The sequence below is a fragment of the Balaenoptera physalus genome, assembly GCF_965194825.1.
Source record: "Balaenoptera physalus genome assembly, chromosome: 16".
NCBI classification, from domain to species: domain Eukaryota; kingdom Metazoa; phylum Chordata; class Mammalia; order Artiodactyla; family Balaenopteridae; genus Balaenoptera; species Balaenoptera physalus.
Window position 1 is genome coordinate 24,690,440 of NC_138898.1, and position 24,888 is coordinate 24,715,327.

At 46.6% G+C, this 24,888-nt stretch overlaps 1 protein-coding gene across 6 annotated transcripts in view; it reads left to right on the forward strand.

The window, feature by feature from the left end:
• The window catches only part of PIGU (phosphatidylinositol glycan anchor biosynthesis class U), a 106,382-nt gene extending 81,618 nt beyond the window's left edge, over positions 1-24,764 (forward strand). For 4 of the 6 annotated variants that reach the window (XM_082432208.1, XM_082432206.1, XM_082432204.1 and 1 more), the window contains 2 exons: positions 5,463-5,605; positions 24,328-24,764. In XM_082432208.1, coding sequence (XP_082288334.1) covers positions 5,463-5,605; positions 24,328-24,344 — 160 coding nt within the window. In that variant the 3' untranslated portion in view covers positions 24,345-24,764. Of the gene's footprint in view, positions 1-5,462; positions 5,606-6,397; positions 6,967-24,327 lie in introns of those variants that run through there. The other 2 variants (XM_082432207.1, XM_082432205.1) reach the window with 1 other exon arrangement.
• Positions 24,765-24,888: the final 124 nt, after the last annotated feature.

Genomic DNA, 24,888 nt, shown 5'->3' on the forward strand with positions numbered 1-24,888 from the left:
GTTTGTGGATGGGTTTTTTTAATATATATATATATATATATATATATATATAATTTTTATTGGAGTAGAGTTGATTTACAATGTTGTGTTAGTTTCAGTTGTACAGCAAAGTGAATCATTTATACATATACATATATCCACTCTTTTTTTTAAGATTCTTTTCCCATATAGGCCATTACAGAATACTGAGTAGAGTTCCCTGTGCTATACAGTAGATCCTTATTAGTTATCAGTTTTATATGTAGTAGTATGTATATGTCAATCCCAATCTCTGTGGATGGGTTTTTTAAACCTCCCTAATAAAGAGGCAGTGCCAGTGACCCAACACCACTTGATTCTCTAAAACGGGAAGGGAGCTGTTGAACTTTCCTTGCACAGCAAAGTATCAGGAATGAACTCGGGGAGGGCAGGCTTCAGAGGAAGTGAGTCTTTGTTGTTGTTTTGGAGCTGCTGGGTGTCAACCAGGAAGTGAAACTGACCAGCTGCTAGAAAGAAACCTGTCTGTAGGAGTTGGCCTCTGAGCACAGGTAAACAGGTGAGTGGGCAGGACAAGCCAGGCTGCTCCTCCAGGTGACGCCTGGTGGGGCAGTGACCAGATGACCAGACTGGAAGCAGGAAGTAGCATCTTCTGTCTGTGGCATCCTCATTGCACAGACAAGAATCACCCAGTCCAGTGGGCTCAGAGTCAGCTTGGCAAGTCACAAGAGCACAAGACATGTGAACATACCCCAGTTTGTGACAGGGTGGGTCTTGGGGATGTTGATTCTCTTTCCCCCAAAACAGAGTCCTTTTTAGCTGTCTCTCCCACACAGGGCATTTCCCCCCGGTAAGATCTTTCATCCCATATTGCTGAACACAGTCTGGAGCCAGATCACCTTGAGTCTGAATCCTGGCTTTCCCATTACTAGCAAGTTATTTAACCTTTCTGAGCCTCCCATTATTTCATCTGTCAGATGGGGGGAATATCTTTCATGAGTGTTTTAAGTTTGAGAAAAAATAAATGTAAATAGCACCACATTTATTAGCAGTAGTAATAATTACACAGAGGGGTCTCCTGCATAGTTTCATGATCAAAGCTTTAGGCTCAGTAGCCAGTCATTCAGAGTCATTGAAATAAACATATTTTTCAAAACTTGAAATGAACTATTTTATGCCCTCTGGGATGATGAGGCACAAAAAAATAAGGATGGGGTTTCCGGAAACCTGGATGAGCTAGTAGATGCTGTTGCTGGCTGGCTGGGCAAGTTCAGCTTGTCTGAAAGTCCTGCAGAGAGTGTTGGCTGCCACCCCTGGAGGTGCAGCTCCTGCAGCAGAGAATACTCAGGCTTGGAGTGTCTGATTGGGGCATGACAACTGTGAGTCATTACATTCATGCGGGAGCGTCTTCAGCCTGGTCCTGTGGACATGTGAGTGGAGATTTTGTGAAGTCTTTATGCCTAGGTTGAATATATTCAGACTTTTAATGTGGTTAAGAATTCAGTTTAAACATGAGTTACCAGTGCCAACATGCCTGCTTACACATTCACCATTTTATTTTCCTGTCCTGCTCAGTGGGGAGAAGAGGCATGTGGGCCCTTCCCTGAGTGCAGGTCCCAGATACTGGGACTCTGCGGTGCTTGGGGCCAGGATGAATCATACAGACACACAATTGCAGTGTTAGGGAACAACCTGCTGGCAGAACCCGTGCCAGCCTGCAGTGGTCTAGCTCAAAGAGCCAGTTACCAAAGGGATGGATTTTGTGAGTGTGTGTGTGTGTGTGTGTTTTGTTTTCATTAAACTATTGTATAAAGATAAAAGAATATTGATTTTAAAATGCTCATTAATTATAAAAAAACAAGAATACAATAAATTCCCGTGTACCCAGCACCTAATTTAAGAAAAGAAACATCACCACGTCCTTTGAAGTCCCTAAATCCCCTCTGTGCCCCTCTCGATGACACTGGATTCTTTCAGTGGAATTTTATTTCTGAATGCCTGAGGCTCAGAGAGGGAAAGTAACTTGCCTGAAGTTTCAGTTTGTCAGTGGTGGAGCGACAGATCTGACGAAGTCACCCCGTGAACTTGGTGGGGAATCTGATTCCATCTGGCCTAGCATGTCTGATGAAGGGTGAACCCTTGCATCTCATCAGGCCCTGGTCATCTCTGACATCTCCGACACCTCCTGGTGCCTGGAACAAGCCGTCCTGTGCCCCAGGTCCCTGGCTCCATCTGCTCTGGCATATACCTGTAATCCTCTGGCCTGTCATCCAGCAAGAGTGAGTAGCAGCTCCCCAGTCCTGCAAAGGTCACCACAGGCCAGAAGCCAACTGGATGCTGGTGACAGTTCCTCCAGGCACATGGGGATGTATCTTCACAGCTTTTTGTGATTGCACCCAGGAGCTGCATGTGAACCTCTCTCAGTCTCTGCACTTGGTTACCTTCTTGTCACCCGGTCTGAAATCCTGAGTGGCTAGAGGCATGGAACAAAGACCTACCTGCACTTTCAGGCCACAGGAGTTTCATATTAGGAATAGTGTATATTCTTTTCAGCAAAAAAATTTCCAGGGGATCAGAAAGAACCACTGAGAAATGTAAATAGTGACATTGGAGTGGAGGAATGGTAAATAGATATGTTCTTTCTTGAGGTTGTAACACTATTTAATAATAATAACAATAATAATAATTCGCAGTGCACACATCCCTTTTCCCAGACTTCTGTTTCTGGGAGCAAGGACAAGGCTTCCGAGAGGTCTCAGAAAGGCTTGAGTCAGGGCTTTCACCTCTCAGCTTTGAAAACCCAGAATTGTGGAAATTTCAGATCAGAAAAGAGGACCTTGCAAGCTCTCCAAGCCATGTTTCCAAATTGTAGGATTTCACGGACCACTAACATTTCAAAAAATTCTGGTGACAGAGTTGCCAACTTTTTATTTTGCTGAAGACATGAAAACAGTCAACTACTAGCCATTCATCCCCATTTCATAAAGGAAAATACTTTTTAACAACAGCAACAGGCAACAAGACACCTATCATTTCTCAAGAAAGAATGAAGCTTAAGTTGAAAACATTCAGCTTTAATAAGAACTCTGAACTACCTTCTCCTTATTCTCACTGTGACACTGACCAGTGAAGTCTCTGTTGCAGACGAGTATGGGCCTCTTATTTGGCAAAGGTCTGCAGCTGTAATCCAGTGGTTCACAGCCTTGGCTGCATATTGGAATCACCAGGGAAGCTTTTAGAAACCAGTATGGGGTACTTCCCTGGTGGCGCAGTGGTCAAGAATCCTCCTGCCATTGCAAGGGACACGGGTTCGATCACTGGTTCGGGAAGATCCCACATGCCGCGGAGCAGCTAAACCCATGCACCACAACTACTGAGCCCGCGTGCCACAACTTTAGTACTACTAAAGCCCACGAGCCTAGAGCCTGTGCTCTGCAACAAGAGAAGCCGCTGCAATGAGAAGCCTGTGCACTGCAACAAAGAGGACCCCCTGCTCGCCGCACTGCTCGCCGCAACTAGAGGAAGCCCGCGCTCAGCAACAAAGACCCAAGGCAACCAAAAATAAATTAAAAATTAAAAAACCAATATGGACGCCTGGGCCCCACCCCTATAGACTCTGATTTGCTTACTCTGGGTGAGGCTCCCCAGGTTAGTTCATTTTACAACCAGAATTGAGAACCTTCTCTGTAATCCAGTCCCCTTTCCAATGCATGAACCCCAAGTATAGCATTTCAACCAAGTCATTGTACAACTGAGACAAGAGGCCCTAAGGTTCGGGGGTTTCCCCATCTCTTACATATTCCAAAACTCTGACTTGGGAGAAGGGATTTCCTGAAGGTCAGGATCAGAGACGGGAAGGGAACTTCTATTCACTAAGTGCCTGCCGGGAACCAGACCTAAGGTTTTTTTTTAAAGTGGTAATTTTTTTAAAAAGATATTATTTTAATTAATTAATTTTAAATAATATTTATTATTTTATTTAAAAATATAATAAAGTGTAAAGAAAGAAACAATAATAGTATATAATCCTATTGTCAGATATCCCCTAGTGAATTAAAAGGAAAAAAAAAAAGTACAGTGTGATAGGCAGAATAATGTCCCCTCCTTGCCCCCCACAAAGATGTCCATCTCATAATCCCCAGAACCTGTGACTATATCACCTTACATGACAAAAGGGCCTTCAGATGGGGAGATTATCCTGGGTTATCCAGGTGGGCCCAGTGTAATCACAAGGACCTTTAAGAGTGGAAGAGGTAGAGGCAGGGGGTATATGGGAAATCTTTACCTTCTGCTCAGTTTTGCTGTGAACCTAAAACTGCTCTAAAAACTAAGGTCCAAAAAAAAAAAGTGGAAGAGGGAGGCAAAAGAGGAGGCCATAGTGATACAATGTGAGAAGGACTTAATCCGACATTGCTGGTTGAAGATGGAAGGGGTCACGAGCCAAGAATGCAGGCAGCTTCTACATGCTGCACGGGCAAGCAAATGGATTCTCCCCTAGAGCCACCAGGGCCTGTGGACTTCTGACCTCCCAGAATGTAAGATAATAAATTATATTGTTTAAGCCACTAAGTTTGTGGTAATTTGTTACCATAGCAATGGAAAACACACAGTAATACATCTGTGCCAGCTTTTCCACACAACTTGTTTAATTCATGGAACGCTCCCATGAAGTAGGCATTTTAGCCCTATTTTAGAGATGGGGAAGCTGAGACTCTGAGAAACTTGGTGGCAGAGCAGGAATTTTCACCAAAGTCTCTCTGAGGCCGAGGCTGTGCCCCACTATCAGGCTGCCTTCCCCCCAGCGGAACTCAGCCTGCCTGCCCGCGGACCACCCTGTGTAGCAGGTCCTCCCTGGAGCTTTAGGGGGAGCTTTCTCCCTGGCGGGATTCTGCATTCCTTCCGGGGGTAGGGGGTGAGGTTAGAGAGGGAGGGTGTCAAAAAGAGACTTCTAAATCATCTAAGGAAGAGTGAGGGACATTTGAAGAGCAAGGCAGTACACTTAAGACATGAATTGAGGAAAATGGAAAATGTATTCCTAAGACCCAGGGCTGTGGCACCATAGAGATACTGAGAGGTTCATGCTGCCATTTCCATCCATGATTCACTGGTCAGATAGCACCCTGCTTGGGGTCAGGAGAGGAGTTACTCTTGGACACCCCAGGATTGGGGGTTAGAGGGCAGTGTCTTGCTGAAGCGCCTCCTTGCAGTGCCCAGAGGCATTCACAGCGTTGCCGACTGTAGCCAGCCGAGCCCACAGTGGGAGGTAGAGTCCAAATCTAGGACCTCTCGCCAGCTTTGGGTGTGAGGAGCCATTGCCAAGGGTCTGAGGTCTGCATCTTGGCACCCCGGTGCCTCTGAGTTTGTGTGTGTTGGGGAGGGGCTACACCACGCTTTTCGTGGGCCACTGTGTCCTGCAGGGCCGTCACTGCCAGGAAAGGGCCCCAGTGAGAGTCAGCACTGGGCTAACTGACCGTCTGTCTTTGCAGTCCTGCGAAACATATTTGTCCTCGCCTGCATCATCATCGCCTGCTCCCTGCTCTTCCCTGTCCTGTGGCACCTCTGGATTTATGCAGGAAGTGCCAACTCCAATTTCTTTTATGCCATCACACTGACCTTCAACGTTGGGCAGGTAAGAGTCAAGGGCAGCACAGGGACAGGGATTCATTTTGTAGCCTCAGACATTCAACCTGGGCCCTGGGTTCTGCCAAATAGGGTTTTGGATGAGAATGAGGTCCCATAGAGAAGGTAGGGCAGTGAGAGCAGCAGGGGAAGCTGAATTTGGCTAACGTTTATTGCCCTGAATTCTCACAGCAAGCCTGTGAGACAGTGTTACCCGTATTTTACAAATGGGAACCAAGGCTCACAGAGGTTGTCGATTGCCCAAGGTCATTGGAGGAGCCAAGAACCAAATTCAGAAGAAGGCTCAGTTTCTGAGGCCACCCCCTTTCTGTAATTGCCTGGGCTGCGTGGCCCCTGGAGTGAGTGCAGCATGCGAGGGCTGGGGGAGGACAGGCAAAGGGGAGGGGAGACCTTCCAGACTTTGGAGCAGCAAGAGCAAAGGCAGAGAGATGAGAAATAGTTTGATCTAGCTGCTGGGTACGTCTGGAGCAGAAACTGTGCAGCTGGGAGTAGCAGGAGAGGAGGCTGAGGGGGTCCCAGAATGAGAAGTACCAGCAAGGAGCTCCGACCCTCCTCTGGTCCAGGGAGAGCCTCTCCCTTGGTGCCATAGAACAGTGGTTCTCAGCATCAGAATCACTGGGGGTAGCTTGTTAAAAAATGCAGATTCCCTGTTAATATGTTTTAAATCCTGTGGTTATGTTACAACTGTCACAATTACATGGCTTTGATTGTTAAAAAAAAAAAAAGCAGATTCCCTGATCCTGCTCCCAGGCACAATGATTGGAATTTGTGTTTTTAACAGGCTCTCCAGAGATTCTCTTGCAGGTGGTTTAGCAAACTTCTCTGAAGTCCCCTCATCCACTGTGCTGCGTTCCCTCATGTCAGCTCTGTCCTAATTGTCGAGTCAAGGTCTTACGAGAATCACTTGTACCGTTTACCATTTCAATTGTCATTGGCACAGCCTGGCATTTCCTGTGCATAATGGACGGGATGGGAAGCAAGGCTCGCCTGAAAGACCAGTGATGCCAGGGAATAATCCCCAGGGAGATTCTTGCCTCCAAGGTTAGCTGCTGGGAAAAAAGAAGGGAGTTAGGGCTCTTGCAATGACTGATGGGTCTGGTATTTCCTGCATGGACATTTCTGGACAACTAATGTCCAGTCCAGCTATTTATCTTGGTTTGTGCACAGCAGGAAGAGAGATGGAGGAGGGCGCTGTAGCCTGGATAGGACCAGGCCAGGGGGTCTGTTCTGCTGTCACACACACAGGTTACTGATGGCGGATGCTCAGCCCCTCCTACCTGTGTCCACGCAAACAGAAATCTGCAGGATGCAACTTAGTACCTTGAATAAATCCAAAAGGTTGTTCTGGCTCTTCTGTCTTGCTGAAATCCCCTTACTTTTCCTTTGAAAGTGATGACTGGCATGTGAGGGCATTGGGCCTGCCCTGGGCCTCTGGGCAGCTTGGCGAGCTCCACTGAAATAGTCCACAGCTTGCTGTCAGGTCATGAGTGTTGAGTGTGGGTCAGGAATACAAGTTGCAGTGATTAGGAAGTATCCATGGAACTTGCCAGATAACAGCTTTTTTCCCTAGGGCTGCCTTTATGAGAAAAGGCTTTCTGAAATTGGCATGAGAGATGTTTGCAAGTTGTCAGGTGCCATCAAAGGCAGGAGAAAAAAAAAAGGCAGGAGAAACTGAATTGTTGAAAAAAGGGGGATGGGGCTGGGGGTGGGGACCAAGGCCAAGTAGATGGAGGGTTTTAGAGGCTGAGCTATAGAGAAAAACCAGGTTGATCTCTTGGCATTGTCCTTTATCTTTTTCAAAAATCTCTTTAAAATGTATTTTTAATCATACAAATAACACATGAATTCATTATTGCCAGGGGAAAGAAGTCAAACAAAATAGAAGCATATGGAATGAAAAGTAAAGATTCGCCTGGGTACCATCCCTTTCCACCCTAGGGCAGATGTGATCGTTAGAATCGGTTTGGTCTGTGTCTTTGCAGACTTCCTCTGTGCGTTTACAGACAGCTGAGTCCATATGCGAACACAAAGACATCCCACTCTAAGTACTGTTCTTTGACTTGCTGTTTTTCACTTAATGATCTCACCTTGAGATCATTTTTTTAACAGCTCTGTGATATCCCTCCTGTGGTAGGATGTCCTGTGATTTTTATGACTGGGTAGGCCACTACTGATAGACATTGAGGTTGCTTCTGGTGATTTCACTATTATAAATGGAAGAGCCCTGCATATCCCTCCACATACTCTTGTATACACATGCCAGTATTTTCTCAGATAGATTCCAGGTGGTGGGATTTGCTGGGTCAGAGGGCATAAGCATTGTACGTTTTGGCAGATTTTGCCAAGTTGCCCTTCAGCCAGGTCATTCCAGCCTCCAGACCTCCCAGCAGTGGGCCAGGTGCCTATAAGCTGGCAGTTTGTTCAGACATCCAGCACACCTGTGTCATCGGCCTGCTCGGGTCTGGCTTTGTGCTCTGAGCCAGAGACAATTCTGTTGGGTCAAATGCTTTCTGGGACTGCTGGCTTTGGTCTTTGTTGCTGCTGCTGCCAGATCACTAAAGGGGTATATCAGAGAGGGGCACTTACTCACCAAGGCAGTCACTCGAGTCACACGCTCGTCCTGGAGCATTAACTGAGCGAGAAGAGCACGCCTCGTCATGAGGGTTATACTACCCCAGCCCTCCGGCCTGTTGGGAGCCACAGACTGCAAATAGACATTTAGAACTTTAGTGAAGTGTCACCTCCCCAGAGAGACCTTCTTTGGGGTTTCCCCACCCCACGGTCTCTTTCTTTGCCTCCTATCTGTTTCCTTCACAGCACTTACCCAATTTGCAACTCCACATTATTTACCTGCTTCTCTCTCTGCCTCTCCCACTAGCGTGTGAGCTTCATGAAGGCAGAGATCCACCTCTCCTACCCACTGCAGGGTCCCCAACCACCTGATCAGTGCTTGGCACAGAGCAGTTGTTTAGCAAATATTTGTGGAATGATTGAATGAACCAAAGAGAGCCAGGGAGAACATCATGTGATTAATGGCCAAATGTGGAGAGTGTAACCGCTGGAGGAATCCAGAGGCAACAAGATCACCTTCCCTGTTGAGTGGTCAGAGAAAGCCATAGGGATGAGGAATAGGAGCTGGGCCTTCTAGACTCAGGGGAAGGGAGAGAGGGTCTAGGAGGTGGGCAGGATGGGGGCCAAGTCACCCCTACTGGCTAATGTCAAGGGATGGCAGCTCTGTCCCCAACCTTTCTCTCACTTCTGCCAGAACCTGGTCTCTTTGGCCAGTGAAGCCCCTGCATGTCATCCACAGCCCAATCCAGCGCAGCTTCCGTCTAACCTACAGTCATTGCTTCCGGTGAGATGTATGGCATTCAGAGTGTGTCCTCAAGTCCCACAGCCTGCTCTTCTCAGCTCTTCTAGCTGCAGCGGTGCCTTTTAGTCACCTGGTCCTTATTCTCCCCTCCCTGGACAAGACAGATCAGAGCTGTCCTGGGAATCAGATGAGTACAGATTTTCAGCAGGCGTCCAGACTCAGGCTCATCATTGCTGAGGCCGCAGCTGAATGTAGAGAACATCTCGGCCCGGAGATTTTAAGTCCTGCTCTGTTTGAGTCGGTCAGTTCCGTGCTTCCTAATAGAAAAAATCATCAGTAATTTTTAATGACAGTGGCAGGTAAACCAGTGACTTAGGCCCCATCCTTCCTCTGGGGCCATTAAATATTTTTCCGCTTGTGGCACAGATCATTTGCTAATTATAATTGTGCCTGAGAGTCAGTAACCGGGAAATGACAACAGTAAACCATCCATAGATGTATAGGGTGTGCGTGTCTCACACATACATGTGAGAGAGAGAAGGAGAAGGAGGGATTAGATGGATTGGTTGACCGCGGTCCCCCCCCACTCCGTCACTGCGTGACCTTCAGCAAGTGATTGAACCTCTCAGGGTTGCAGGTGATAACCCCACTTCTCGGGGGTAAGAGGATTTGTGTGTTGACACATGTTGACATGGGAAGTAGCTTGAGCAACGTGCTCGTCAAATACCCAGAGCAAATTCCTAAGGAAACATTCAGACCTGGAAACCGAGGGAAGGAGAACAATCCTCCTCATCTTTTTTTTTTTTAAACCCTTTTCTTCTGCAGGTCAGAGACCAGCAGAAAGATAATGGTCATCTAGGATTAGATGTAAACAAAAAGGAATGTTTAAAATTTAGCTTTATTAAGAGTAAGGTAAAATGTCCCACTTACTCTAATTCAAGTTAAAAACAGGTAACATAAGGAAATCTTTCCCTAAACTTATAATTAATAGTGGCTCATGTTTAAAGAACTCTTACTAGGGACCAGGCCCATGTGATCCCTTTAATCTTTTGGATCCTGTGCTTGTCCAGCCTTCTGGACCTTTCCTTGTGTGTTGACATGACCTCGTCTGCTCATGGAGGAGGGGTTTTATCTGTGTGTGTGCTTTGTTGTTGGCAGCATGATGAAAGTATGACTTTTTTTCCTTTTAATGGAACGTCTCCATGCTCTCTCCTTGTTGGAACATGAGAGGAAGCTCCTTCCTGTTTCAGTCCTGCATGTGTGGACTCACCACACCTGATGTAGCTACTCCCCTACTGACAGCCCTTCAAGTTGTTTTCCTTTTTTTTATTATGATGTAGAATTGACTTAATCCTCATAACAGCCCTCTGAGGGAGGCACTGCTATTATCATCTCAGATGCGAATGAAGCAGCTGAGGCTGGGAAGTCACGGAGTTGCAGAGCGGTGTGTTTATTGATACCCTGTTTCTTGTGCCCTCTCAGTAGACTGTGGGTTCCACTGGGGCAGCCCCCAGGCCTGTCTTGTTCACGACTGTATCCCCAACACCCAGAAGAAAGGAATGACCAGAAACCACAATTTCTAACCAATGATCTCACACAAAATTGCACATAGACCGTGACCTCCCAGTTCCAGTCTCTGTGTTGGTCAGAGCTGGGCCTGTGGCAGGTCCTCCTGCTGGATTCCTGGGGGGTCAGAGCCAGAACCCCCTTCCACTCTCATCCAGGCCCCAAGAGCCCCACTCCTGCTCATGCCTGCCTCCAAAACAGACTCCCTGGTGGCTCCCCTCTGCTCTTCCCAGCAGGGCCTGGATCGCTCCACAAGCTGCTGCCTCCTCACTCCCGACCCCGTCCTTGTGGTGCAGACCCATAGATACTGGGCCGGCCCTGCTTTGGCTGTTCTGCCCTGAGGTCTGGGCACCAACCTTCTGGCACGTTGGGCCCCGCTCAGGACTTGCTCGTTCACTCCAGCACAAGTGAAACCGCAGTCGTGTCTCCTGGAATTACGTCTCCATTAGCCTGGTGTGTCATTCTCGGGAAGGGACCAGTGAGGAAATGCGTGGGGACGTGTTGGGCAGATCGCTAGTGATTCAGTGGCGTGGAGCCCGCATTTGTGGACAGACAGGGGGTAATTTCAGGTTCATTCCCGTGGGTTGTGTATGGCCCTAGCTGGAAGATTTGTTCCTCCTGACATGAGGTGCCAGTGGCCCAGGCTGGAACACTCGTCCTCATCCAGCTGGATGTGCATGTTTGCTTTGCTTTTCTTAGCTGGTGGCATTTTGTCGAGGTCTTAGTTCATTCCTTTGTCCCTCCCGTCCTCAGACTTTTAGCTCAGCACTCAGCATCCCAAGCTTGTCTCTCCCAGGCCCTTCCCAACTCCCTCTCCTACCCCCACAGCAAGAGTGACGTGAAAAGCCCAAGCTAAACACAGGGGGTCAAGGCCAGCAGGAAGGCCTGGGCTTCAGTGGCCCGAACTCCACAGTGACTCTCAGCCCCATCCCTGCCCAGCTCACTGGATCTCAGGCGAGTCACATAACTCCTTGGACCTAATTTATGGATTTGCAAATATTGGTTTGGCCAAAAAGTTCATTCGGGTTTTTAGGCACTCTGCTAGGGGTGAATGAGACACAGTCCTGCTTCCAAGGAGCTCACCATCTGTGGGAGAGAAAGAAAAGGAAACAGGCAGGGCCAGGGCAGCGTGATCGTGCTATAAACGGGGTAAACTCGGCCTGGGGAGCTCAGAGCTGGCGGTTACGGAAGCTTCGGGGGCGGGGGGAGGCAGCCTCTAAGTGGAGTCCTGAGGGACATGTAGGGTCAAACCAGGTTCTAGGTGGTAAGACTTGGGGGTGAGAGAGCCCGTGAGTGAGCTGGTGTGGAAGGCAGTTCTGTAGGACGGGCACATGCCACCTGATAGGGAATGAGGCCATTTCAGGACAACAGTGGTCAGAGCCACAAGGCCCTCATGGGCCTCGTTGTGCTGAGGACCAGGCTGAGCTTTCGGTTTTAAGTGAAGACAACTGAGGTCAGATTCATGCTCTGGGACTTCCCTGGCGGTCCAGTGGTTAAGACTCTGCGCTCCCAATGCAGGGGGCCCGGGTTCCATCCCCGGTCGGAGATCCCACCTGCTGCACAGTGCTGCCAAAAAACAATAAAGATTCGTGCTCTGCAAACCTCCCTCTGCCAGGAGGGGAAGAGGTCAGGGGTTTGAGCTGGAACCTGGAGCACAGGGGGGAGGCTGTTTGAACCTGGTGAGAGGGGCTGGTAGCCTCTGTTTCCTCAGCCTAGAAGGGTGGTTGTGAGTGGGGAGTATGGAAGTGAGTGGGGAGTATGGAAGTGAGTGGGGAAAACTTGTATGAATTGAAAAGTGCCACCTAGATGATAATTGCCTTCATAGCCAGCTATGATCTTACTTTGCGACGTGCCAGACCCTGAGGCTGAGATCTAGTGATTTCCCTATTATTTTGCATCTTTAGAGCTAGAGAGTGGAGGTCTGTTTCTCCACCATCTCCTCGCATGCATGTCCATTCAGGCCTGAGTTGGCAGGTCACACCAAAGCCCCATCCAGCTCCACAGGTCAGCCGTCAGCCCCACTTGCTCCCAGCTTCCTAGATCCCAGGCAGCAAAGGGCAGAGGATGCAGCACTCTGATTGCCAGTGGTGACAGCCACGTGAGTTCTCCCAGTCGTGGGCTGACTGTCAAGTGTCAGCATCTCCAACACAAGCAAGAGACCGGGGGAACCGGGACATGCCTGGGGTGACAGCACCTGCTTCTCCAGGGCCCTGCAGCCCAGGGGCCAGTGTCGGCCGTGGCTGCGATCCCGAGCCCTGTGGCTTCTAGACACACTGCATTAACAGCCTTGCTAGCTCTGTTGTCTCGGACGCTTGTTTCGCCTTTTCTCAAGAAACTCTCTCTCCTTGGCTAAGTGACAGAGAGTGGATACGAAGTGTGAGCATGGGGCCGTAGCAGGACTCGGCAGTGTGGGTACAGACCCCTGAGAAGGGCGTGGAGGTCAAGGGAAGGGCTAGGCTCCGGGCCTCACACAGGCAGGATGGGCACTGCAACCTAAACGTGGTCACTTACTCCTGGGTGACCCTGGGCAAGACCCTAACCTCTGAGTTTGCTTATCTCGAAGTGGGGCTTATGAGCCCTACCCCAGGGTGTTGTGAAGATTCAGTGATGTGCTTTTTGTTAAGGGACCCGGCCCAGGGCAGATCCTCAGACGTTGGTTTCTCCGTCTCTCCTCACTCCCACCCTGTAGTGGAGCGTGTTCTGACCATTTCATTCCACTTCTGATCTACCCCTCTCTGTCCCTGGCCACCCTTTTATCAGCTGCCCCATTAAATCTTCATCTTCTGGGAATTCCCTGGCGGTCCAGTGGTTAGGACACAGCGCTTTCACTGCCAGGGCCTGGGCTCGATCCCTAGTCGGGGAACTAAGATCCTGCAAGCCACGCAGTGTGGTCAAAAATTAAATAAATCTTTATCTTCGTCATGGCCCCAAGGGGAGCCTGGAGCCCTCATGGCTGCCAGTGAGAGGAATGTGGTCTGACTGAGCCCTGGGAGGGGATCAGCAAACTGCTCCCAAGACGTCAGCCCCATGCTGGGTCTGGGACCACAGAGCTGGAGCAGATGCCACCCCATTTGGTGGGGAGGCCAATGGGAAGTGACTTTGCTTCAGGGGTCACATAACTGAGTGTGGAGTCGAGGAAGACTCTGGGTGTGGGAGATGGCGACGTTGCCTCTCCAGGGATGAGAAGGAGCCCTTTGCGGGAAGGGTCGTCCCAGCCCGGGGGCAGGGCATGGGCAGAGGCACCAAGGTGCGGCCACACAGCTTTTGCCGGACCAGGCTGCGTTCAGGGCTACGGGGACCCGCAGGTGTGGCACAGGGAGAGGGGAGCACTGGAGGCTGCTGAGCGGGCAAGTGACGGGCTCTCGTGGTGTGTGTGTGTGTGTGTGTGTGTGTGTGTGTGTGTGTGTGTACAATCCCTCAGGGACCAGGAGGATGAGGGAGGCCTTTGAGCAAGAGGGGGCAGTGGGAGGGAGAAAAGGGGGCTGAGCTGGAATTCTGAGGAGGGGAATTGGTGGAACCTGGTGGCTGATGGCGATAGAGAGGCCGAAGGGCTCAGCCACTGTCGGTGAGGGCAGCTTTGAAGAATGGGCTGCTCCGAAAGTATCCCTAGAGTAGGGAGGCTGTCCAGCAGTGTGGGTAAGCGTGCGGTGTCTGATGCCAGATGGTCTGGGTTCAAAGCCTGCCTCTGACACTTGCTGGTTGTACGACTTTGGGCAAATTACTTGAAGAACCTTTGTTTCTTCATCTATAAGATGGGATAATTATAATGTACCTATTGTGAAGGTCTATTGCAAGGATTAACTGTTTTAACACATGTAAAGTGCTTAAATTAATGCCTGAGTATTATCAGCATTTTTATTAATAAGAAGAAAATGTAATAATGGACAGCATTTATCAGAGCTAGGTGTTTTTTCTCTCAGAGACCGACCATTAGTTATAACTACTAACTACCCTAGAAAGCATTTAGTCCCTAAATCATGTAATTCTCACTTTCATATAATAAACTGAAAATTCTACAACTAGGTTTGCTTTGTGTTGTTTTGTTTTTTTGTTTTCTTTTTTTTGGCCTCACCGGTTGGCTTGCGGGATCTCAGTTCCCTGACCAGGGATTGAACCCGGGCCTCGGCAGTAAAAGAGCCAAATTCTAACCACTAGGCCACCAGGGAACTCCCCACAACTAGGTTTTTTTATACCATAAAAACATTTTTCACTTTTGTTTTCAAATTAAAACCATTAAAAGATTAAAAAAATAAAATAAAGAATGGGCTGCTCTTCAGGTCTCTGAAAGCACAGAGGGACAGAGCAAGGACTAGGGGAGCCACCATTGTAAGTAATAAACTAGAGTTTATCACTCATTTTACAGATGAGGAAAATGCTGCTTAGGGAAGGGGAAGTGACTTATACAGGGTCACACAGCCACTAACTTGCCCATGCTATTTCCACTGCTTCTTTCCCAACTTTCCCTGCCCAGATTGGGCAAAGTAGTGCTGAGTCTGCAGATGCTGTGTTGGCTGAATCCCAGGGCCTCTGGGAAATCCTTTCTCCTCAACCCAAATGGAAAGCCTCTAGGTCAGAAGAGGTTGTCTCAGCCAGCCTGTGACAGCTAGGGACTTCCCTCCGAGAGAGTGAAGCCTCAAGACCAGTGTGTCCCCAAGATGCCCTTTCCCTGGGGAGAGGGGCAGGGCACCAACTCAGGACTAGTGAATTACGGTTCCAGACAGACCAAGCCAGCACGCAGGGCTCTTTCCTTCCATGCCACCCTCCCCTGATACTTTTTTATGAAAAGGTTCACACACACAGCAAGGTTGAAAGATTTAACCTTGAACACCTGTATACCTACGACTTAGACTCCACCATTCACATTTTACTATACTTGGATAATCACAAATTATCCATTTCTCAATCCATCTTATTTTTGTAATGTACTTCAAAGTGAAGTATACACATCAATACATTTCCTGTCAGATATGTCAGCATGTATATCATTAACCAGAGCTCCATATTTACTTACATTTTTCTTACGTGAAATTTGTATACAGTGAAAAACACGTTTTTCATTTTTTTATTGAAGTATAGTTGATTTACAATGTTCTTTTAATTTCTGCTATAAAGCAAAGTGATTCAGTTTTACATATATATATACTTTTTTTTTTGGCTGCTGTGCAGCATACGGGATCTTAGTTCCCTGACCAGGGATCAAACCCATGCCCCCTGCAATAGAAACACAGAATCTTAACCACTGGAACACCAGGGAAGTCCCTACATTCTTTTTTTATATTCTTTTCCAATATGGTTTATCACAGGATATTGAATATAGTTCCCTGTGCTATACAGTAGAACCTTGTTCATTCACTCTATATATAATAGTTTGCATCTGCTAGTCCCAAACTCCCAATCCATCCCTCCCCCACCTCCCCTCCCTTGGCAACTACAAGTCTGTTTTCTATGTCTGTGAGTCTGTTTCTGTTTTGTAGATAAGTTCATTTGTGTCATATTTTAGATTCCACATATAAGTGATATATGGTATTTGCCTTTCTCTTTCTGACTTACAAATGGGTATTATTTCATTCTTTTTTATGGCTAAGTAGTATTCCATCGTGTGTGTGTGTGTGTGTGTGTGTGTGTGTGTGTGTGTGTGTGTGTGTGTGTATACATACATATATATATATATATATATATATATATATATATATACCACATCTTCTTTATCCATTCATCTGTCGATGGACATTTAGATTGTTTCCATGTCTTGGCTATTGTGAACAGTGCTGCTGTGAACATAGGGGAGTGTGTATCTTTTTTTTTTTTAACATCTTTATTGGAATATAATTGCTTTACAATGTTGTGTTAGTTTTGTGCTGTATAACAACGTGAATCAGCTATATGTATACATATATCCCCATATCCCCTCCCTCTTGAGCCTCCCCCCTACCCTCCCTATCCCACCCCTCTAGGTGGTCACAAAGCACTGAGCTGATCTCCATGTGCTATGCAGCTGCTTCCCACTAGTTATCTATTTTACATTTGGTAGTGTATATATGTCAGTGCTACTCTCTCACTTCGTCCCAGCTTACCCTTCCCCCTCCCCGTGTCCTCAAGTCCATTCTCTATGTCTGTGTCTTTATTCCTGTCCTGCCCCTAGGTTCATCAGAACCTTTTTTTTTTTTTTAGATTCCATGTATGTGTGTTAGCATATGGTATTTTTTTCTCTTTCTGACTTACTTCACTTTGTATGACAGACTCTAGGTCCATCCACCTCACTACAAATAACTCAGTTTTGTTTCTTTTTATGGCTGAGTAATATTCCATTATATATATGTGGCACATCTTCTTTATCCATTCATCTGTCGATGGACACTTAGGTTGCTTCCATGTCCTGGCTATTGTAAATAGTGCTGCAATGAACATTATGGTACATGTCTCTTTTTTGTTGTTGTTAGAAAAACATTTATTAAATAATTTAAAAATCTGCCTGTTTGATTTGAATCTTATTCAAATATGTAGTTTTCCCTAGGCACCCATTCAACTACATGTATTACTTGCAGTTAGGTCTGGTTGACTGAAAGAATCAGAGTGGAGGATGGAAGAGGAGGCAGTGATGTAAACAAAACAGAATGCAGAATGTTAGGTCTCCCTCAAATTAATATCTGAGTAGGTGGTCCAAAGTTGGTATCATGTTCCATAGTATCAGGAACTCAAGCTCCTTATTTCTCATTGTTTTATAAAGCATGGCTCCAATGGTCTAAATGGTAACATTTACAACTGAGGTGATTTGGTTGGAGAACAGCTAACACTTCACACATGCTGCCTCATAAGGAAGTTTCCCAGAGGCTGCCACGTGACATTTCTGCTTAGACTCCACTGGCCAAAACTTACTCACTAATTGCAAAGGAGCTTGGGAGATATAGTAAGCATTTATTTGGTAGTACTTCCCATATGGCAATCACTGCTCTTAACTCCAGTGATCCACTGTTCTGATAACAGATCTGTTATCTCTTTTTCTCTTTTTCTTTTATAAATTTATTCATTTATTTATTTTTGCCTGCGTTGGGTCTTTGTTGCTGTGTGCAGGCTTTCTCTAGTTGTGGTGAGCAGGGGCTACTCTTTGTTGCAGTGCATGGGCTTCTCATTGCGGTGGCTTCTCTTGTTACGGAGCATGGACTCTAGGCACGTGGGCTCCAGTAGTTGTGGCACTCAGGCTCAGTAGTTGTGGTTTGTGGGCTCTAGAGCGCAGGCTCAGTAGTTGTGGCACATGGGTTTATTTGCTCTGCGGCATGTGGGATCTTCCTGGACCAGGGCTCAAACCTGTGTCCCCTGCACTGGCAGATGGATTCTTTTTTTTTTTTAACATCTTTATTGGAGTATAATTGCTTTACAATGGTGTGTTAGTTTCTGCTTTATAACAAAGTGAATCAGCTATACATATACATATATCCCCATATCTCTTCCCTCTTGCGTCTCCCTCCCTATCCCACCCCTCTAGGTGGTCACAAACACCGAGCTGATCTCCCTGTGCTATGTGGCTGCTTCCCACTAGCCATCGGTTTTACATTTGGTAGTGTATATATGTCCATGCCACTCTCTCACTTTGTCCCAGCTTACCCTTCCCCCTCCCCATGTCCTCAAGTCCATTCTCTAGTAGGTCTGCGTCTTTATTCCCGTCCTGCCTCTAGGTTCTTCATGACGATTTTTTTTTTTAGATTCCATATATATGTGTTAGCATACGGTATTTGTTTTTCTCTTTCTGACTTACTTCACTCTGTATGACAGACTCTAGGTCCATCCACCTCACTATAAATAACTCGATTTCATGTCTTTTTATGGCTGAGTAATATTCCATTGTATATATGTGCCACATCTTCTTTATCCATTCATCTGTTGATGGACACTTAGGTTGCTTCCATGTCCTGGCTATCGTAAATAGAGCTGCAATGAACATTGTGGTACATGTCTCTTTTGGAATTATGGTTTTCTCAGGGTATATGCCCAGTAGTGGGATTGCTGGGTCATATGGTAGTTCTATTTTTAGTTTTTTAAGGAACCTACATACTGTTCTCCACAGTGGCTGTATCAATTTACATTCCCACCAACAGTGCAAGAGGGTTCCCTTTTCTCCGCACCCTCTCCAGCATTTATTTATTTATTTATTTATTTATTTTTAAATTATTTATTTATTTATTTATTTATTTATGGCTGTGTTGGGTCTTCGTTTCTGCGCTAGGGCTTCCTCTAGTTGCGGCAAGTGGGGGCCACTCTTCATCGCGGTGTGCGGGCCTCTCACTATCGCAGCCTCTCTTGTTGCGGAGCACAGGCTCCAGACGCGCAGGCTCAGCAATTGTGGCTCACGGGCCTAGTCGCTCCGCGGCATGTGGGATCTTCCCAGACCAGGGCTCGAACCCGTGTCCCCTGCATTGGCAGGCAGACTCTCAACCACTGCGCCACCAGGGAAGCCCTCCAGCATTTATTGATTGTAGATTTTTTGATGATGGCCATTCTGACCAGTATGAGGTGATACCTCGTTGTGGTTTTGATTTGCATTTCTCTAATGATTAGCAATGTTGAGCATCCTTTCATGTGTTTGTTGGCCATCTGTATGTCTTCTTTCGAGAAATGTCTGTTTAGGTCTTCTGCCCATTTTTGGATTGGGTTGTTTGTTTTTTTTGATAATTGAGCTGCATGAGCTGCTTGTATATTTTGGAGATTAATCCTTTGTCAGTTGCTTCGTTTGCAAATATTTTCTCCCATTCTGAGGGTTGTCTTTTCATCTTGTTTCTGGTTTCCTTTGCTGTGCAAAAGCTTTTAAGTTTCATTAGGTCCCATTTGTTTATTTTTGTTTTTTATTTCCATTTCTCTAGGAGGCGGGTCAAAAAGGATCTAGCTGTGATTTATGTCATAGAGTGTTCTGCCTATGTTTTCCTCTAAGAGTTTTATAGTGTCTGGCCTTACATTCAGGTCTTTAATCCATTTTGAGTTTATTTTTGTGTATGGTGTTAGGAAGTGTTCTAATTTCATTCTTTTACATGTAACTGTCCAGTTTTCCCAGCACCACTTATTGAAGAGGCTGTCTTTTCTCCATTGTATATTCTTGCCTCCTTTGTCATAGATTAGTTGACCATAGGTGCGTGGGTTTATCTCTGGGCTTTCTATCTTGTTCCATTGATTTATGCTTCTGTTTTCGTGCCAGTACCATATTGTCTTGATTACTGTAGCTTTGTAGTATAGTCTGAAGTCAGGGAGCCTGATTCCTCCAGCTCCGTTTTTCTTTCTCAAGATTGCTTTGCCTTTTCAGGGTCTTTTGTGTTTCCATACAAATTGTGAAATTTTTTGTTCTAGTTCTGTGAAAAATGCCATTGGTAGTTTGATAGGGATTGCATTGAATCTGTAGATTGCTTTGGGTAGTATTGTCATTTTCACAATGTTGATTCTTCCAATCCAAGAACATGGTATATCTCTCCATCTGTTGGTATCATCTTTAATTTCTTTCATCAGTGTCTTATAGTTTTCTGCATACAGGTCTTTTGTTTCCTTAGGAAGGTTATTCCTAGGTATTTTATTCTTTTTGTTGCAATGGTAAATGGGAGTGTTTCCATTTCTCTTTCAGCTTTTTCATCGTTAGCGTATAGGAATGCAAGAGATTTCTGTGCATTAATTTTGTATCCTGCTACTTTACCAAATTCATTGATGAGCTCTAGTTGTTTTCTGGTAGCATCTTTAGGATTCTCTATGTATAGTATCATGTCATCTGCAAACAGTGACAGTTTTTCTTCTTCTTGTCTGATTTGGATTCCTTTTATTTCTTTTTCTTCTCTGTAGACTTTTTTTTTTTTTTTTTGTAGACTTTTTAATGATGGCCATTCTGACCAGTGTGAGGTGATACCTCATTGTAATTTTGATTTGCATTTCTCTAATAATTAGCGATGTTGAGCATCTTTTCATGTGCCTTTTGGCCATATGTATGTCTTCTTTGGAGAAATGTCTATTTAGTTCTTCTGCCCATTTTTCAATTGGGTTGTTTGTTTTTGTGTTGTTGAGTCCTATGAGCTGTTTGTATATTTTGGAAATTAAGCCCTTGTCGGTCACATCATTTGCAAATATTTTCTCCCATTCTGTAGCTTGTCTTTTCATTTTGTTTACGGTTTCCTCTGCTGTGCAAAAGCTTGTAAGTTTGATTAGGTCCCTTTGTTTATTTTTGATTTTATTTTTATTGCTTTGGGAAACTGACCTAAGAAAACATTGGTACAATTTATGTCAGAGAATGTTTTGCCTGTGTTCTCTTCTAGGAGTTTTATGGTGTCATGTCTTATGTTTAAGTCTTTAAGCTATTTTGAGTTATTTTTGTGTGTGGTGTGAGGGTGTGTTCTAACTTTTGATTTCATGCAGCTGTCCAACTTTCCCAACACCCCTTGCTGAAGAGACTGTCTTTTTCCCATTGTATATACTTGTCTCCTTTGTCAAAGGTTAATTGACCATAGGTGTGTGGATTTATTTCTGGGCTCTCTATTCTGTTCCATTGATTCATATGTCTTTTTTTGTGCCAATATCATGCCGTTTTGATTACTGTAGCTTTGTAGTGTTATCTGAAGTCTGAGAGAGTTATGCTTCCTGCTTTGTTCTTTTTCCTCAGGATTGCTTTGGCAATTCTGTGTCTTTTATGGTTCCATATAAATTTTAGGATTATTTCTTCTAGTTCTTTGAAATATGTTATGGGTAATTTGATAGGGATCACATTAAATCTGTAGATTGCTTTGGATAGTATGGCCATTTTAACAATATTAATTCTTCCAATCCAGGAACATGGGATATCTTTCCATTTCTTTGCATCATCTTCAATTTCCTTTATTAATGGAAAAACACAAATCTTAATGCACATTTCCTGAAGCCTTCTTTCACTCAGCAAGATATTTTTGAGGCTCATTCATGTTGTTGCATATAACAGTAGTATGTTGCTTTTTAAAATAAACTTTTAAATTTTGGAATAATTTTAGATAGTACAGAGAGTTCTCATATGCCCCCCACCCAGTTTCCCACATTTTTAACATCTTATATTACCATGGTATGTTTGTCAAAACCAAGAAACTGACCCTGGTACATTACTACTAAGTAAACTCCAGATTTGATGTGGATTTCACCAGTTTTCCCTGTACTGTCTTCTTTTTCTCCCAGGATCCAGTCCCAGGTACCACATTACACTTAGTTGCCACGTCTCCCCCATGTCCTCTGCTCACACTCTGTCTTTCCTTATTTCTCGTGACGTGGACAGTCTTGGGGAACAGTGGCCAGGTATCCTGTAGAGTGTCCCCTCTGGGTTTGTCTGATGCTTTTCTCATCATGAGGCCGCGTTTTAGGTTTTTGGAATGCTCAGGCAGTACACACTAGCCACGCTTCATGCCGTTTACCCTTCATCATTTGGTTAAGATAGTGTTTGCCAGACTTCTCCAGTGCACAGTTACTATTTTCTCTTTCCCTGTTCTTTGGAAGTGAGTCACGAAGTCTAGCCTACCCTCGGGGGCAGGGGGTGGGGAGTGGGCAAGAATTAAGCTCCACCTCCCAAGGGGAGAGTCTCTACATATATTATTTGGAACTCTTTTGTTAGGATTCCAAAAGGAATTCTCCCTTGTTTATTTATTTACTTAATCATGTATCGGCTGATTGTTTTTAATTGGATTTTTATTTTTATCAACATAACATGTATACATAATTTACCAAGTTAAGGCTTACAAGGAAAAAGAATAGCTCCCTAAGGTCCTATAGTTATTTGTTCTGGTGCGTCTAGATTGTATACTTACTCTACTATTTCTTGATTTTTTTTCCATTTTATATTAAGTCGAACCATGTGAAATTGTCAATACTCAACCGTTTTTGATCTGCAAAATTGGCAGTTTCATATGGTTCAAACTAATAACCTAGTGTTTTGACTTCCTATTTGACCAGCTGATCGTGTGTGACATTGGAGTTGTTTTGTTGTGAACTGTGACTTTGCACCTACCCCTCATCTGACCTGGCTCGGGGATCAACCCCCAGCAGCTCCAGGCTCCGCCTCCTCAGACTTGACACCTTGGGCCTGGGTGAGAAAGGGGCTGCAGCGGGTGAGGGCAGCCTTTGCTGTGGTAACTACGCCCCATGGGCAGCTGCGGCGCAAGGCTTCAGGGGCTCCCTGGGCTCTCTGCTCTGACACCCTCAGTGGCAGAGTTCTGGGCCCTTAGCACACTGGGCCCCAGGTACATTGCCTTGCAGGGTTATAGCCACTAGTCCAGCTCTCCCAGTATAGCCTTAGGCCAACTGTTGAACCCTTTGTGCTTCAATTTCCTCATCTGTAAGGTGGGAACCATCAGCCTTCCAGATGGATTCCTATGGTGGCAGAATGGCAGGTCCTTGTCCTGAGGCCATGGTGTGGGTTTGCTCTCTTTCCTGCCCACAGTGTGAGAGAGGCTTCCCAGAACAGGGGTCTGGGGGTCAGAGGCTGAGATGCCAGGCTCAACCTCTGTCTTGCTGTAAGGCCCTAGCCAGGTGCTCCCCCAGCTCTGGGCTTACGTCGCCCCATCTGTGCCAAGGTGATTGGTGATGATAATCTGAGAGGCTTGTAAGTGCCTGAGAACTGGTGGTATCTGCAGTGGTGAACCCCTCTCCCCGCATCCTTCTGTAGGGCTGGGCCCTGGCCCTCCTGTTCCAGGCACTGGAGGTCCTGGGAGCTTGGGATGAATGGAATTGTAAGACTGCGGGCCCAGTGTTTGGGGGACCTTGGCAAGTCCCTGTTCCCCTCTGGGCCTCAGTGAGGGGGATGGTGGGCTGAGCTGCTAGGGCCCTTTCTATTCTGAGGCCCAGACAGAAAAGACAGACCAAGCTGGGCACAGACACCATGGTGGCAGAATCACTCAGGGATCCTGCCCAGGCCAGCGGAGGAGCCACAGTCATCAGGCAGTCTCACAGATGAATGTAAAACTGCAATTTGGACGAGTTTGTGCTACCAGATAAAAGTTAATGGGACCAAGAACCAGTCTAGGGTGTGAGGGAGGGCTTCTCTGTGGAAGTGATCCTTCCTGAGGCCTGAAGGGCAAGCAGGTGTTTACTAGATGAAAGGGGAAGAACATTCCAGGCAGAGGAAACAGCAAAGATCCTGCATTGGAAGGGAACAGGCCACTGTGGCTGGAGCTGAGTGAGGTGGAGCACGGCAGAGGCTGAAGCACGTACACGGGCAGGGACCAAGTGCAAGGCCTTAGAGCCCCAGAGAGTTTGATCTTCACCCTAAGAGCCATGGGAAGCCTTTAGAGGACCTTAAGCTGGGAAGTAACATGACCAGATTTGTCTTAAAAAGCAACCTCTGCTGCTAGGGTGGGAGGTTTGAGATCAGGAAGCCCAGAGAGGAGACCACTGTTGTTCAGATGACAGTGGCTTTGTCCAGGGTGGTAGCTGCGGGGACAGGGAGAAATAGAACTGACAGGCTTGGTGGCTTGGCGTATGGGAGGAGACAAGTCTGTTGATCCTGTGGCCTGAACACCTGGATGGAAGAAGGGGGATATGGGTTCCCAGTGGGAGAAGCAGGTTTGATAGGGGACTTGGCTGGGGTGGAAGGGCCAGTGGGCACCCAGGAGGTGAGACAGAGGAGCACCAGTCTGGAGTTCACAGGCCAGGGCTTGGGATGGAAGTATAGACCATGGTAGGAGGAGGAAGGGCAGTAGGGCAACTTCTGAGGTGCCAGTGAGACCTTGAAGGGTGGTGTAGGCCCTGAGGTGCAGGGTCCCTGGGCAGGGTCTCCCCAACACCCACCTAGCCCCTCAGAGATCCAAAGTTCAGGGGGAGGTATCATGAAGCTTCTCACATCTCTCTCCCCCCAGATCCTGCTCATCTCTGATTACTTCTATGCCTTCCTACGGCGGGAGTACTACCTCACACATGGTCTCTACCTGACCACCAAGGACGGCACGGAGGCCATGCTTGTGCTCAAGTAGGCCTGGCTGGGCACAGGGCTGCACGGACTTCAGGGGTGAAAGGGCCAGAAGCTGGGCCAAGCCCTCTAACCAGAGTTGCCAGCAGGGAAGTCCTGGGCAGATGAGGTTTGAGTCCAGGGTCACAAATATCTGGTACCAGTGAGGAGCCAAGGCTGGCAGCAAGGCCTGTGGGGAGTAGCCAGGAGCATCTCCACTTGGACTCCCCAGTTTGTGGCTCTGCACACCAAGGAGCCCCCCTCCCAAGCAGGAAACGGGAAGAAGCAGATGAGCAGGGTTTGTTAGGTTGTGGCTACTGAATAAATGTTTTTTGTTATGAAAACGTCTACCCTGGAACCACACTGCACTCCTGGAAGGGGTGGGGTTGGCCCCTAATACCACCATGGTGCACTACACCCAGGCGTGGGTTTCCCGAATGAGCTCTGAGTCCACAGAACATGGGTCTGCGCA